At 49.8% G+C, this 13,981-nt stretch overlaps 1 protein-coding gene across 1 annotated transcript; it reads left to right on the forward strand.

The window, feature by feature from the left end:
- Positions 1 to 2,768: 2,768 nt before the first annotated feature.
- RNF186 (ring finger protein 186) lies at positions 2,769 to 3,449 on the forward strand. Its single transcript, XM_004319667.2, has one exon. It carries the CDS (start codon positions 2,769 to 2,771, stop codon positions 3,447 to 3,449), a length of 681 nt encoding a protein of 226 aa, XP_004319715.2.
- Positions 3,450 to 13,981: the final 10,532 nt, after the last annotated feature.

The following is a 13,981-nucleotide window of genomic DNA, read 5'->3' on the forward strand; positions in this document are numbered from 1 at the left end:
CAAAGGAACTTTCACGTTCTCCTTTATTTATTTCTGTAATATTTGGGTTGTTATAACCAATATATATTTTCTTCATGGTGGTTGCCCCCCAACATCAAAAAGTTATTTAGACACTAACCCCAAATCACTTCCCTTGGTCTGATTACAACCTCATCCAGCTACCTTCCTGATTATTTGGCTTCCAGTAGAACGGGCTAGCAGAGAGGGGGTCAATGGCCAAGCTGACCAAACCGTGTTGCCCACCTGATTTTCTATTTCTCATTATAAATGAATGCAGCTCAACAAATTTTTTCTTCTCCTATCTCAACCCTTCCTCGGGTCTAGCAAACAGAAAGGAGCATTACATAATGCGGGTCAAAGCAGGAAGGAGACACAAAGTCTCTTTCGGCATAGTAACCCACAGGTGTTAGTTCTCCCTTGGCCATGTACAGCTCGATTGTCTTGTGTCAGGTAGCAATTAAAGGCTTCTTTTCTTCATCTATTGCTGCATTACTCAGATGTCTTTCCCTTGCAAGGGACAGAAATCCAACTCAAGCTGACTTAAGAATAAAAATCAGAGTAAATTTTATTGGTTATTATAACTAAAAAACTCCAAAGAGCTCTGACTTCAGGTATGGCTGGATCAAGGCATTCAATGTCATCAGGCCTTTTTCTGACTCTTTTCTCATCTTTCTTTTGTGTCACACACTGTGTTCCTGGCACTTCCAGGGTTCCATCCTCTAGCTTGGAAACCCAGCAGTGAGAGAAACTTGTGAGCTGTTCCAACAGAACTCCCAGAACTGAATCTCGTTGGTTTGGCTTAGATCACATACCTGTGTCTGAACCAATTCTTTTAGCCAGCGGGGTGGAATATGCAGATTGGTCTGCCCTGAATTACATCGCCTCTCTCCTCCCACAGAGCTTCGAACCACACACAATGACAGTGGAGAGCAGTGGTTGCCCAAAAGGAAAACAGGCCACTGTAGAAGGAGAGATGGATGCTGGGCTTGGGGAGAAAACAGATGCCCAGTGCTAGACCTGAGGCACCTTTCAGCTTGATCTGGGGGAGAACAGAATAGAAAGAAATAAGTGATTGTCAGGCTGATGGCTGAGGAGGAGAAGAGATGTGATGGCGAGGGTAGAGGGTGGAGAATTCCATTTCAGAGACAGGGGACCCAGGGGGAGGGTGAAGCAAGAGAGCAGAGCCTGTCCCTTAGGACGGAGGAAAGCACTGGGTCAGAAGAGCTGGACTCTGTGGACCTCAGCTGGTGACAGAAGCTGCAAAGGACGGTGCAGCTCGTCCTTCTGGATTTGGCGTGACGTAGGTGAGGCATTACTTTGAGGAGGTGGATTGCACCACCCCACCCTCTGACGTTCAGGGCAAAGTGAGGAAATCGCATTTTCTTTTTTAATTTTAAATTTGCTATTAAAGCGTAGTTGATTTACAATGTCTTGTTAGTCTCTGGTGTACAGCAAAGTGATTCAGTTATACATATATATTTTTTTCCTTTTTCCTATTCTTTTCCATTATGGGAATCACGTTTTCTTAACTGCATGCTGTGTATGTCTTTCAGTCCCACATGAGTCCTGTTAGCTTGAGTCAGCTGCCTGAAGGCCAACTGCCTCTACACCAAAGGACGAGATTGAGTTCCTGGACGCAAGAGGCTGGGAACCTGACCTTGGACGCTGGTAGATTCCACGGGGTCCTGACCCCATGAAAGACCCCTTGACAGGCAGCTGGCAGGCCTGCCCTGACCACACCCTGCCTTTGCTTCCAGACCTCAGCCACGCCTTCCTTACAGGGCTGTGCCAGGATGCAGGGAGATGGCAGGTGAAGATTCTGTCTCGAGGCTCGGCTCCAAGCAGGCCCAAACAGACAGCAGCTGTTTTTATTACTACTGGCTCTGCAGTGTGCCCGGCACACAACAAATTGTACCTGTTAGTAGGTATGTGAAGCGCACAGCTGGATAGGGATGAGATGCTTGGGAACCGGTAACGGTTAATACAATTATTGTGACTGTAAAGGAACAGTTGGCAGTAGCAGGTGATACATAACCTATGGACTGTGTCGGTTTTACTGTTTGGCTGGACTTTTTCTCCCCTGCTACTCAGAATACTTTCCCCATCACTTCTTTCTTCTTCGCAGGGCCACCTGCTTGCAAACATTCTCAAAGCACAAATAAACTTTTTCCCGCTGATCCTGACATCCAAAACCTTTTGGGAAACACCCATGGCCGTGTTTCTCAAAGTGAGGTCCCCCTGGTCCACCTGGGTTAGAATCATCGTGATGTTTGTTAACTGAGCAAATTCTAAGATTCCCATCCAGACCTTGCTGAATCTCAACCTCTGGGTTTGGGACCTAGAAACCTGCATTTTAAAAGGCTCCTGGGGTGGGGGGCAGGGGGTGGCAGTGGTGATTCTAATGTACCCTGAAGCCATAATCCCGCGGGCACTCATGAGGCACCAGATGCCACAGGAAAATCCTGATTCACGCACTGGCCCTGCCCCCTTGGCCCTGCCCCCTTGGCCCTTCCAGGCCCTCAAGTTACTGATTAACCCCAGGTTTCAAGGAAAGAAATAATAATAACCGAAGGGACAACGTGAGCCGAGAAACAAGCTGAGCAGCCCTGGGAGAGCAGTGCTAGACGGCTGATGACGACGAGAAGGAAACAGAGGCTTGAGAAGCCCAGCCTGAGGTCAGACCACATCCAGGTCCCAGTGACACCGGCTGACACTTCCCTGTCGATGCCCAGGTCCTGAGCCGCGTCCCAGTGGCTCCTGTGCCCAGAATGGCCTGCACTGAGCTCCTGCAGCAGCCCCAGCTTACGTCCAAAGAAGCCACCGCCTCTGACACCGCGGCCCCTGCTGGGGGCCATCGCGGCTCCGCGGATAGCAACCTGGAGTGCCTGGTGTGCCGGGAGTCCTATAGCCGTGCCCGGCTGCCCAAGCTGCTGGGCTGCCAGCATACCTTCTGTGCCGTCTGCCTGAAGCTGCTGCTGTGCGTGCAGGACGACACCTGGTCCATCACCTGCCCACTGTGCCGCAAGGTCACTGCCGTCCCCGGGGGCCTCATCTGCAGCCTGCGTGACCAGGAGGCCGTGCTGGGGCAGCTGGCCCAGCCGGGCCCGGAGGTGCAGCTCTGTCCTCAGGGACTGGTGAATCCTGCTACCCTGAGAGCAGGGCATCCCAGCTTAGCCGGAGAGGATGAACGGGACACGGAGAGTGCCAACTGCGTGGCAGCGCGGCGCCTGGCGGCACACCTGTTCCTGCTGGTCCTGCTCCTCGTCCTCATCCTGCCCTTCATCTACCCGGGCATCATCTGGTGGATGCTCACCTTCATCGTCGCACTGGCCCTGCTGTTGTCCATGCTTTTCTGCTGTCGCCGCAGCAGCCAGGCCGGCTACTGGTCCTCCCCCAGGACTCTCTTCTGCAGAGAGCAGAAACCCAGCGAGATCTCTTCCATTGCCTGAGAGCGCTCCGACCAGGCAGTGTCTGGGGACTTCTGTCTCTGCGGCCCGTTTACTGTCACAGTGAACAGGGTAAGGGGTTCTGCATCAGACTGGCTCCCTTGGGAGAGTAAACGCCAGCTGGACCTGCAAGCCAAAGCCAGAATGGCAGTCTTGGGTCAAGAACCGTGTGTTTGGACGATAGACTTACACCTGCTCAGGGAACAGCATAGCTAAACTGTTCGGGAACGGGGAAGAGGCACAGACTACTTGAATGCTACAGGGGTGGGCGACCTTCTGTTCTGCTTATTCCAACGCTCCCGTTTCTCCTTCTATACCTTGATAAAAGTATTACAAATATTGACGTTATTGCACAACAAATAGAACCGGAACTCCTTTTTCTGCAGTTTATGTATCTGGTTGTCTCTTGCTTGCTTTCGGTTTGGTTTTGTGTGTTTGGGGTCGTTTGTTTCTATTTCTGGCTGTGACACATTTTCCCTCTGGAGAAGTCAGAGCCCACAGGAAGTCCTCCTGTGCTCCCCCGGATGTTGTCCATCTCATGCCCATCCCACCTCACCAAAGGTCCTGGGGGTTCGGGTCTCCCATTGAGCTGCCCCCAGGAATGGAGAGGGAGAACTTGTGTGGAGGAGTGGGTCTTCTGCTGCTGCCAGGGGATGCCCACATTTGGTTGGCAGAGTTGGGGAGGGTTGGAGAGGACACAGGTGGGTCTGGGAATTGCTCTCAGCAGCTCCACCAGGATTTCTCAGCTCCATGTCATCAGGCCCTAATTTAACAGAGAATCACAGCGTTACAAGAACTACCCCTAACCCCCCACAGCGGGTCCAGCTGCCCACTGGTTGCCCATGATCCCACACTCTAGAACGAAATCTTTATGGGCATTGTTTCTTTCTTACCGCCTCCCGATGCCCATTTGAGCTTTTGTCATAAAGATAAGAGGCCCCATAAATGAAACAGTCCTCTCCAGTAACCCCACATTTCCTGCCTCTCCCTGAGAGTCACAGCCATCTAAAAGGCTTTTGTGTCTTCTCTCCACCGTTTCTGCTCCATAACAGAGAGGAGACTTCTGCCAGAGTCAGGCGTCAGCCATGGGGGGACCCATCAGGGTGCAGGGGAGTAAAAGACAGGAGATGTCACATTATTTCCTTCCAAAGACCCTGTAACTGGGAAGCAGACTTGAAACCTCAGAAGGGTTCATTGAGTACAATCCATTGTCCCTCCTTGCCCGCCTTTCCTCCTGATAGGATGACAGCTGCAGGCTGGACGTGAAGTTCGCGGTGACCGTCCCTTTGTCAGGGAGGGATGAGAGAACACCGCCACTGCAGCACGTGGAGGGGGCTGGGGGGGGGGGTGCGTGCAGGTTGGCCCCGGCCCAGCCGTTGCGTGTGTGTTGTTGAACAGGGCCTTCTGGCTCTCTGAGCTTCACTTCCCCCAAATGAGCCAGTAGCACCGGACTATTCCTAAGTCCCCTGAAGCCCAGAAGCTAAGGATGCTGCTGGGCTCCCAGATAATGAACGTGGGGTCACATCCCCTGTGGAGTCACACCCAGAAAAGTCAAAATGTAAGTCTGTATGCAATTAGCTGTTCTTGCAGTCTGCACACACACACAAAATCTTCCTTTTTCTTATAAGGTACCTTCAGGGCACACTGTGACACCCATGCTATTGGCCTTATTAACTCCTGGTGCTGGGAAAGAGTGTGGGTGAGTGCGTGTGGGTGTACATGTGCCCATGCTTTTAAGCCAACGCCAAGCGGGCCTGGAGGACACCCTGTCTCCATAGGATGGCTAAATGACAAGAATTGTTTGGCATTTCCAGAGCTGGCCTTGGGCATGTGCAGTTTGGGATGGTTGCCAGTAGGAGAAGGAAAGAACATCCTTTCCTCACTCACCTCCACTCCCATTCCATCTCATTCTTGGACCCTCCACCAAGAAGAAAACCTCCACCAAGGTTTCAGTTGCTAATGACAACACCATTTCTACCAAAGTAACGGTGGGCTCATGTTTACGGAGTGCTTACTGTGCACCCAGCACTGCATTAACAGCTTTATGTCCATTATCTAGCTGAATCTTCATAACAGCTTTATGAAGAAGAGACCATCTTGCCGATGAGGATACTGAGGATCAGAGAGGTCAATTCATCTGCCTGAGGTTGCACAGCCAGCCACTGCCAGAGCCCCCTAGGAAATCAACCCATTGTTCTTTCTGCTCCCACATGTTTCCTCCTTTGTGTGCAGTTTCAAAACAACCAGGAAGCTGGTCACTGCTCGTGGGCTTGCGAGAGAGAATAGGAAACTAACCACAGGAGCCTCCAAATTCCAGTAGTCAGGTGCTCAGAGAAGCCCGAGAATTCTGGAATCTATTGTCTATGCTAAAGAGAAAGAAAAGAGAATGATAAAAGTGGGATGGCTTTCCTGACTTTTACCACCAAGTGCCAGCCTCCCCTGAAGGGAGCTGTGTTAGCACATGACCAACGTGCCCTCCATCCCCATGGGCAAAGATGTCTCGACACTTCTGTCCCATTGTCCTGAAGCCCAGCTGGTCCCCGAGTACTGTTGGCCCCTGGCAGTGTTGGGGCAGAGAGCACCAGGGGCTAATTTCAGCCCAGGCTGCCCTGGAGAGGAACAGAGGAAACAGGCAGTGCTGCAAAAGGGTGTAAGTGGAAGAAATCGGAGGGGCAGGCCAAGGCTCAAAGGCAGGCTCTGACCCAGTGTGTGGCCAATAGGAGTAACAGAACTTCTCTGAGCCATGGTGTGCCCACCTGTAACGCAGTGTGTGTGGAGGATGCCACACACCTCCCAGGGCCTCCGTGGGGATGCAAAGTGCTGCTGAATGAGAATTCCGTGTCCTAACAGTCTGCCTTTACCATCAGACATTGACCCCTGGGGGTGAACGGGTTCCACGGGGCCTGTCCGGTGTGATAGAGCAGGGGGCCAGCCTTGGTGATGGGGTAGAGAAGCCAGTCCGGAGTAGGTGTTGTCCAGGACAGGCCGATCTGGTGGAGAACCTTGTGCTTAGGTCCTAAGGATGGAGAGGAATTGCAGGGGGAGGCCACGTTTCATCCCCATCAGCCCCATCACCCTATTCTGTGACCTGGAAGTCAGACATACCTGGCTTGAATTCCAGCTTCACTGCTTAGAAGTCACCTCGCCTCTCTGAGTCTCAGATTCCTTATCCATGAAACAGGTTATACACCTATTTCACAGGGTTGTGGGGGAATTAGCAAAATAAGCCATGGTTGAGCACTGAGGACTGCAAGGAAGTAAAGAAGGAAGGGAGAAGACAAGGAGAGATGGGCTGAGTTCTAGAAAGCCCCAACAGGAATGATGAGAACAGACTCGTCTTATTTTATTCAGTCTTATTAATAAAGAAATATATTAAAACCCAGGCACTAGAATTTACCTCCCCCATTAACCAGCCTCAATGGCAGCAACATCTTCATTAATATAAGAAAACAATCATCGCTAACATGGTTTGAATGCACCACGCAAAGTGTATTACATATGTTATTACATCTGCTAGAACGTAGATGCTATTATCAATTACCCTCAAATTACCAACAGGGATGCTGAGGCAAAGAGAAGTTAAGTAACTTTGCTCAAGATCACACAATGAGGTGATGGTGAGGCCAAGACCAGGTCCAGCTCCAGAGTTTAGGCTTTGAGTCACTTTGCTGTATCAGATGAAACATTCCCAGCACACTGTAAGCACGCGAGGTATGTGGGCCCCTGGCCCCAAGGGTGAAAAACTAAGAAGAGACGGCATCCCCTCTTTGGATGGGGGACTCAAGGGTAGAAGTTTGTGGAGGTCACCTGTCCCGTTACCCACAGCCATGTTCTCGTCTCACCCTAAAGGACCTGTTCATTATTGGAAGCCCTTTTCAAATGACTGGAGGAAGTCTTGCAGTCTTTTCTGGAACAATGAATTCTCTGTGGCGATGGAAAACATTTCCGAGGATGAAGGACATTCCCACAATCTCTCAGGCTATGGGAACAGCATAGAGCATAGTCAAAGAGAGGTGAGATCCAAGCTCTTGAATCTGCCTGGAGCTATTCATACGAACTTTATATTCTTGTCCAAAAACCTCGAAGTTACTTTTTTTAAGGCAGAATATTTCCTGGGTCAGTAGAGAACTCTCTGAAGAATGCAGGACACCATGGAAGCTAAGATCCATCTGAGCATTTATTCAACAAATATTTATTCAAGGTCTTCTCTGTGCCAGGTACTGAGCAAGACATTTCATCTTATTTGATAAGGAATTTTGATGAAAAAGGAAAACTAATAAGTGCAAAGTTGAATTGTGTCCCCCCTCCCCCCAAAATATATGTTGAAGTCCTAACCCCCACTACCTCAGAATGTGACCTTATTTGGAAATAGGGTTTTTACAGAGATAATCAAGTTAAAATGAGGTCATTGGGGTGGGTCCTAATCCAGTATGACTGGCATTCTTATAAAAAGGGGGAAATTGGACGTAGAGACAGACATACAAAGAAGAAAGACAATATGAAGATACACATGAAGAAGACAGCCATGTGAAGGTGAAGGCTGAGACTAGGGTTATGTTCCTATAAGCCAAGGAATGCCAAAGATGGCCAGGAAATGACCAGAAGCCAGGAGAGAGGCCCGGAAGAGATTCTCAGAGCTCTCATCAGGAACCAATCCTACCAACGCCTTGATCTTGGACTTGTAGCCTGCAGAACTGTGTGAGACAATACGTTTCTATTGTTTAAGCAACCAGGTATTGTGGCATCTTGGTATGGCAGCCCTAGGAACCAATACAGCATCTATCCTGTGCCTGTGCTTGCAACAGGCCCCTTAGCTGGGCTGCTTCAAGTTCAGCTAAATAACTTGCCCAGAGTCATACGGCACATACATAGAAATGTCAGGCTCAGAATCAAGTCTGATTGATTCCCAAGATTAATTCCTCACCCCCATTGTGTAGATAGGAAATCGAGGCTCAGAGAAGCCCTGTGATTTCCCCCCAGACAGAGCCCAACATGTCAGAGATGGAGCTGGAATCAGAGCCCACAGTTCCTAAATTATCCTTAATCTTAGCAACAACCATATGAGAATTACTGAGTTATTGTCCCCATTTCACAGATTAAAGAGTTAAAACCCAAGTCATTAAGATACCTGACCTTCAGGTCACAAGCGAGTAAGTGAGATACTAGAATTTGAACCTACTGTTTGACTCTAAAGCTATGTCTGCACTTCCCACTGCCCCACACTGCTTCTTAGCACCCTGTCTGCATTGAGAAGCAGGAAAGCGTATCTTTCAGGATGCTTGAGGAACCCACCATAAGAGCCTGTACGCTCAAAGAGGGCAGGACCAAAGTGGACCTTCGTCTTGTTTCCTTTGACTGTCTTATATTCAGCTGAGCCCCCCTTGTTCCCCCACCTCCCTTACTAAGGAAACTGCCCTGTAGCTCATCTTGCCCAAGGGGGAGTTCCACCAGCAACCACTACACCAGTTGGGGCGCTTGGTCCTTCCTCTACCCACCTCCCGTTTCACCTGAAGCAGTCACATGATATATGTCATATGATCTTTTCCAGAACTGGAATCTGGAGCTAGGGATGAAGGAGAGATGAGTGTTTAAAGTGGCAGCAACATGGGACTTCCCTGGTGGTCTAGTGGCTAAGACTTCATGCTCCCAATGCAGGGGGCCCAGGTTCGACCCCTGGTCAGGGAACTAGATCCCACATGCCTCAACTAAAAGATCCCGCATGCCACAATGAAGATCCCAGCTGGTCAGGGAACTAGATCCCACATGCCTCAACTAAAAGATCCCGCATGCCACAATGAAGATCCCAGCCCGCATGCTTCAACCAAGAACTGACGCAGCCAAATAAATAAATAAATACATAGTTTTTACGTTTAAAATAAATAAAGTGGCAGCAACAGAGCAGATGGTCCCCATAGCTTTTGGTGCTTGAGGGTCAGTAAACCCTCAGGTTCCTTCCCCACAATTATTATTTTTTTCTTTAGATAGCCAGAATCAGTTTCTGTTGCTTGCAACCAACATTCGTGACCTAATAGAGGAGCTGTCCACGCTCCTGCTTGCTGAAAAATCCCATCATGAACTTCAGCCCCTCCCAAGCCTGGGAAAGGAAAGCTGCAATGCCACAGGCCAGGTAGCGGAAGCCCTCTGGTACCCCCACCCTCAGCCCTCCTGAGAGCCAGCCTGACCTCGTGGTGAGGCTGCCCTGATATCAGGCCCAGGAGAACGGTGCCCGGGTCAGCTCTGCTCAGACGTGGGGTCAGACGGGAAAACAGGGCATTGGATCTCAGGCCAGCCACTTTGGGAGGAGGCTGGTCTCTGGTCTATTGGCCTCAGAATCCCCAGAAGAAACAAGCTCTAGTAGACAATCAGCCAGAGGTCCTTCACTGGAGTCAGATTGCAAAAGAAAACAGCCTGCAAAGTAGCTGTGGGTGCAGCAGTTCCAAAACAACTGCGGCAATCATCCTGGCTAACGTTTATCAAGTGCTCACTACATTCAGGCCGCTGTTCTCAGAGCTTCCTTAACCCTTTTGTTCTTCGCAACAGACCTGTTATTCTTTATGCTAGACATTTGACGTGTCATCTCAGTGAATTGACACAGAGCTCCTATTTAGGTAGGCAGCTGAGGCAGAGAGAAGGTAAGGAACTTGCTTAAGCGGCAGAGCTAGGGTTTGAACGCAGGTGGTCTAATCCAGCTCTGCCTCATTCAGTCCCTGCATTTACCATCCCCCTCCTACCCTCACCTCTCTCCCTTGCTTCCTCACCTTCCCTGCTCCAATCAAAACGTACCAAAAGAAAAGAAGGAAGAAAAAGAAAAAAAAGAAAAGAAGGGCCCTCAGTAACAGACACACCTGGGTTCAAAACCAAGTCCCTCCATTTATTCTCTGTGTGACCTTGGGTGTGATACCTGCCTTCCCTGAACCTTAGTTTCCTTGTTTGGAAATGCAAGCTAATCAAACCTACCTGAGGGAAGTTCTGTGACAATTCAATGAGATAATGCGTAAAACACGTGGCACAGTTCCCGACATAGAGTAGGTGCTCGCCCATTCCAGTCAACCTGTCAACAAATGTGCGTGAGCACTTATTACTCACCTGGCAAGTGGGGGAAGCAAAAAAATACAGGGGTAGTGATGGTCCTTACCAGCAACACCCCTGTCAGCCTCTCCCTAGCTAGGGAAAGAAGATATGCACATAGGTGCTAAAATCAGACCCCAGCGTGAGATCTGGACCGTCTAAGACAAAGGGTAGCCCTAGAGGAGGCGGTTCTCCCTGCGGAGAGGCAGCCAGTGGGGCTCTGGAATGCTGCTCATGTTCTATTTCTGGACTTAAGCGATAGTTACACCGATGAGACTTATTTTCTAATTAACAGTGCCTACATCTTGGATGTGCTTTTCTGTACATATTTCATAGTGAAAAAATAAAACTTTAAACCTAACTTAACAATGCTACAGAGTGTAAGCAGCTTGAGGGCAAAGGCCGGGCCTGAGGCTGGTACCCAGCGCTACTCCCGCATTCGGATGCCTGCCCCATCCACAACCAATTCACCCCGGGTTTTAGAGCTTTGTGGGTTGCTCTGTCGATGGTCTGTCTGGTTTGAATCCTGACTCTGCTACTTACTGGCTGTATGAATGAGTCCCTCAAACTCCCTAATCCTCGTTCTCACACCTATAAAATGGGGAAATAATGATGGAGTCATGAGCATCAAAAGAGATCACCTGTAGAGACCATTTAGCACCGTGTACCAGCACACAGGATGGGCCCAAGAAACGCTAGCTGCCCAAGTTAGGCAAAAAGATGAACGTATTGGCTCATTTAACCAAATGGTGGCAAAGGCAGTTTCCTGTTGGGTCTTGGCAACGATGAAACTAAGGTATGGGGCTTCATTCAGACTGTTTCTCTCCATTTCCATCTCCTGTTCTCTCTGCATTTGAGTCTTGTTCTCACCGACCAGCTTTGTCCATGAGATTGGAAACTTGGCCAGCTCCTACTCATGTCTTCCTAGCTTCACCTCCAGAAAGAAAGGAGCAGACGTTCTTCCTTTGGTTAAATGATGAAAAATCCCAAGGAAGGAGTCTGATTGGTCATCTTGGGTCACACGCCCCTCCTCTGTGATCAGCAGGGCTGTGACTAGCAGCCCCAAGAGAATCTTGTGATTAGGAAGGAGAAGGACCTCAAACAAAGGAGAATGCTATTTGCAGAAGAACAAGAGGCGTTGAGTAGAGAGAGCAGCAGGTGTGAGTCAATCCCCACCCCGTCACAGCTAATTAGAGATGAACTCCAACTTGATTGGGTCTCTTTTTGAGAGGCCTGCCTCCTCCCGACCCGATCTCAGTCCAAGTGGGTTCTGATAGTAACAATACCATATTCGTCTTTTATGGGTAGAGCATGTGTCTCAAACCTGCCAATCAAAGCATCATGTCCCCTGGCCACAAGGTCTGGTTCAAAGCTAAGCCAATGTCAGCTCTACCCAGGAATATTACTGGAGCTACCTAGAGGAAGTATTTTCTCTGCCAGAGTCGCTACGCTGGTAGAATGTTTGGACTTTCTGGTCACCATCTTGCCCCACTAAGGGAAGGATTTTTCTATGGGTGAAGCCAACCCAGAGCAAAGCTGAGCCCAGTGATAGAGAGGTTCCTAATCACATTATTTGAGTACCTAGATCTGGACACACCTGAAACCTGACTTCCCTCTGAACTTCTCAATAGTTACATGGGTCAACAAATTCTTTTTCTTTGCTTAAACCCTTTTGACCATGTTGTTTCACTTCCAGGTAAAGGAGCACTGAATCACTCATGGGTGCTTGAGTTGTGAGGTCATAGAGAGGGAAAGCTAAGATAGCCAGTCCAGAGCCAGATTTATGTCACAGTACAATAGAGAGTTGGATGTGAGTGATGAATGAAGCTGATACAGAGGCAGACAAGAGGGGGCACGTGTCCTCTGAGAGGCAAAGAAAAAAGCCTCAGGTCCTGATATCCCAAATCGCCCGTCTCAGTGAGGCCTGGCCATTTGCCCATCTTGTCCTGCCTGTCCACGAGACCGCCTGTCATATCCTTCAATATCCCTCTTTTAAATAAGCTAGCTAGGGCTTCCCTGATGGCGTCATGGTTAAGAATCCACCTGCCAATGCACGGTACATGGGTTCAAGCCCTGGTCCAGGAAGATCCCACATGCCACGGAGCAACTAGGCCTGTTTGCCACAACTACCGAGCCTATGCTCTAGAGCCCACGCACCACAACTGCTGAGCCCACGCGTCACAGCTACTGAAGCCAGTGCATCTAGAGCCCGTGCCCCACAGCAAGGGAAGCCACCGCACTGAGAAGCCTGCGCACGGCAACGAAGGGTAGTCTCCACTTGCAGCAACTAGAGAAAGCCCGCTCACGGCAACGAAGACCCAACGCAGCCAAACATATACAAATAAAATAAATTTTTAAAAATAAATAAATAAATAAGATAGCTACCCAGAGGATTCCGGTACCTCTTCATCCCCTCCCCTAAGACCCGGTGCTCGGTGAGGTCTACAACCTCTGTTGAATGTTAAATGGAAGAGTGCCCCAGGGCAGGACATGGCATACGTGAACTCCTAGGGAAGACATAAGGAAGGGGGTTTTGGTGGCCAGGGCAAGCCTCAGGAAGGATGTGGGAACTGGCTGGGTCTTGAAGGAAACGTTTGATTTGAACCGACAGCAAGAATGGGGTGAATGAGGGTATTGCAGGAATAGTGTGAGAAAAGTATGGAAGTTGGAAAATACAGAGTATATTCAGGGACAGAGAGTGGGCCTGTCTAGGTCAGGAATTTATCAGGAACAGGGAAGAAAGCTGGGCCTGGCGGCAGAGGGTCCGGTGTACCAGGCTGTGGGGTCCACTATGGCACATGAAAGGCTTAGCATGGAAGTGCTCAGAGTCATCCAGCAGCACAGAAACTCTGAAATAGCAACAGCAGACTCTTGCTGGCAGGCCCTGCAGCTGTCCACCGGAGGTGAGCATGGTAGTGGGTCGGGGTGCAGCGGGAACGGTGTCCAGAGTGCTGGGGTTTGCTCTGCTACAGACCCCAGATAAACTTCCTTGGGACTTGGCCTCCAACAGCATCCATCCCTGTGGGAGGGGATGCAGGACAATTTCAAGTGGTACTAACACAGATATTCATTCATTCACTCACTTATTCAATCATGTAAGCATGTATTAAACACCTACCATACACTAGGCATTAGGTTAGGTCCTAGGGAGATGAGGGTCAATAAAACATAAGACTCCTGGTCCCACTGAGCTCACACTGGGGCACTAAGGGCTGCCTGCTCAATAGCCATTCCACCTTCTCCTTCAGAGGAACCTGATTTTGTCTGTGCAGCAATGTGTCCCATCAATACCGGCAAGAGCAGTCTCTGCTCTGGGCCCCATCCTTTACAGGGCCCCCCTCTGGCCTCTTCCATCCTGATGGAGAGAGGAGCCTACGAGGCCAAGAGGATGTGCCCACCTAAGCCCACACTCCGGGTACCTGGTACCCCAATATTCCCTGTCCAAACTGCCCCAAATCCACTTCCAG

This window comes from Tursiops truncatus, chromosome 1, assembly GCF_011762595.2.
Source record: "Tursiops truncatus isolate mTurTru1 chromosome 1, mTurTru1.mat.Y, whole genome shotgun sequence".
In the NCBI taxonomy this organism is placed as follows: Eukaryota; Metazoa; Chordata; class Mammalia; order Artiodactyla; family Delphinidae; genus Tursiops; species Tursiops truncatus.

Coding starts and splice junctions, on each gene's coding strand:
- RNF186 (XM_004319667.2), top strand. CDS start 2,769: ATGGCCTGCACTGAGCTCCTGCAGCAGCCCCAGCTTACGTCCAAAGAA.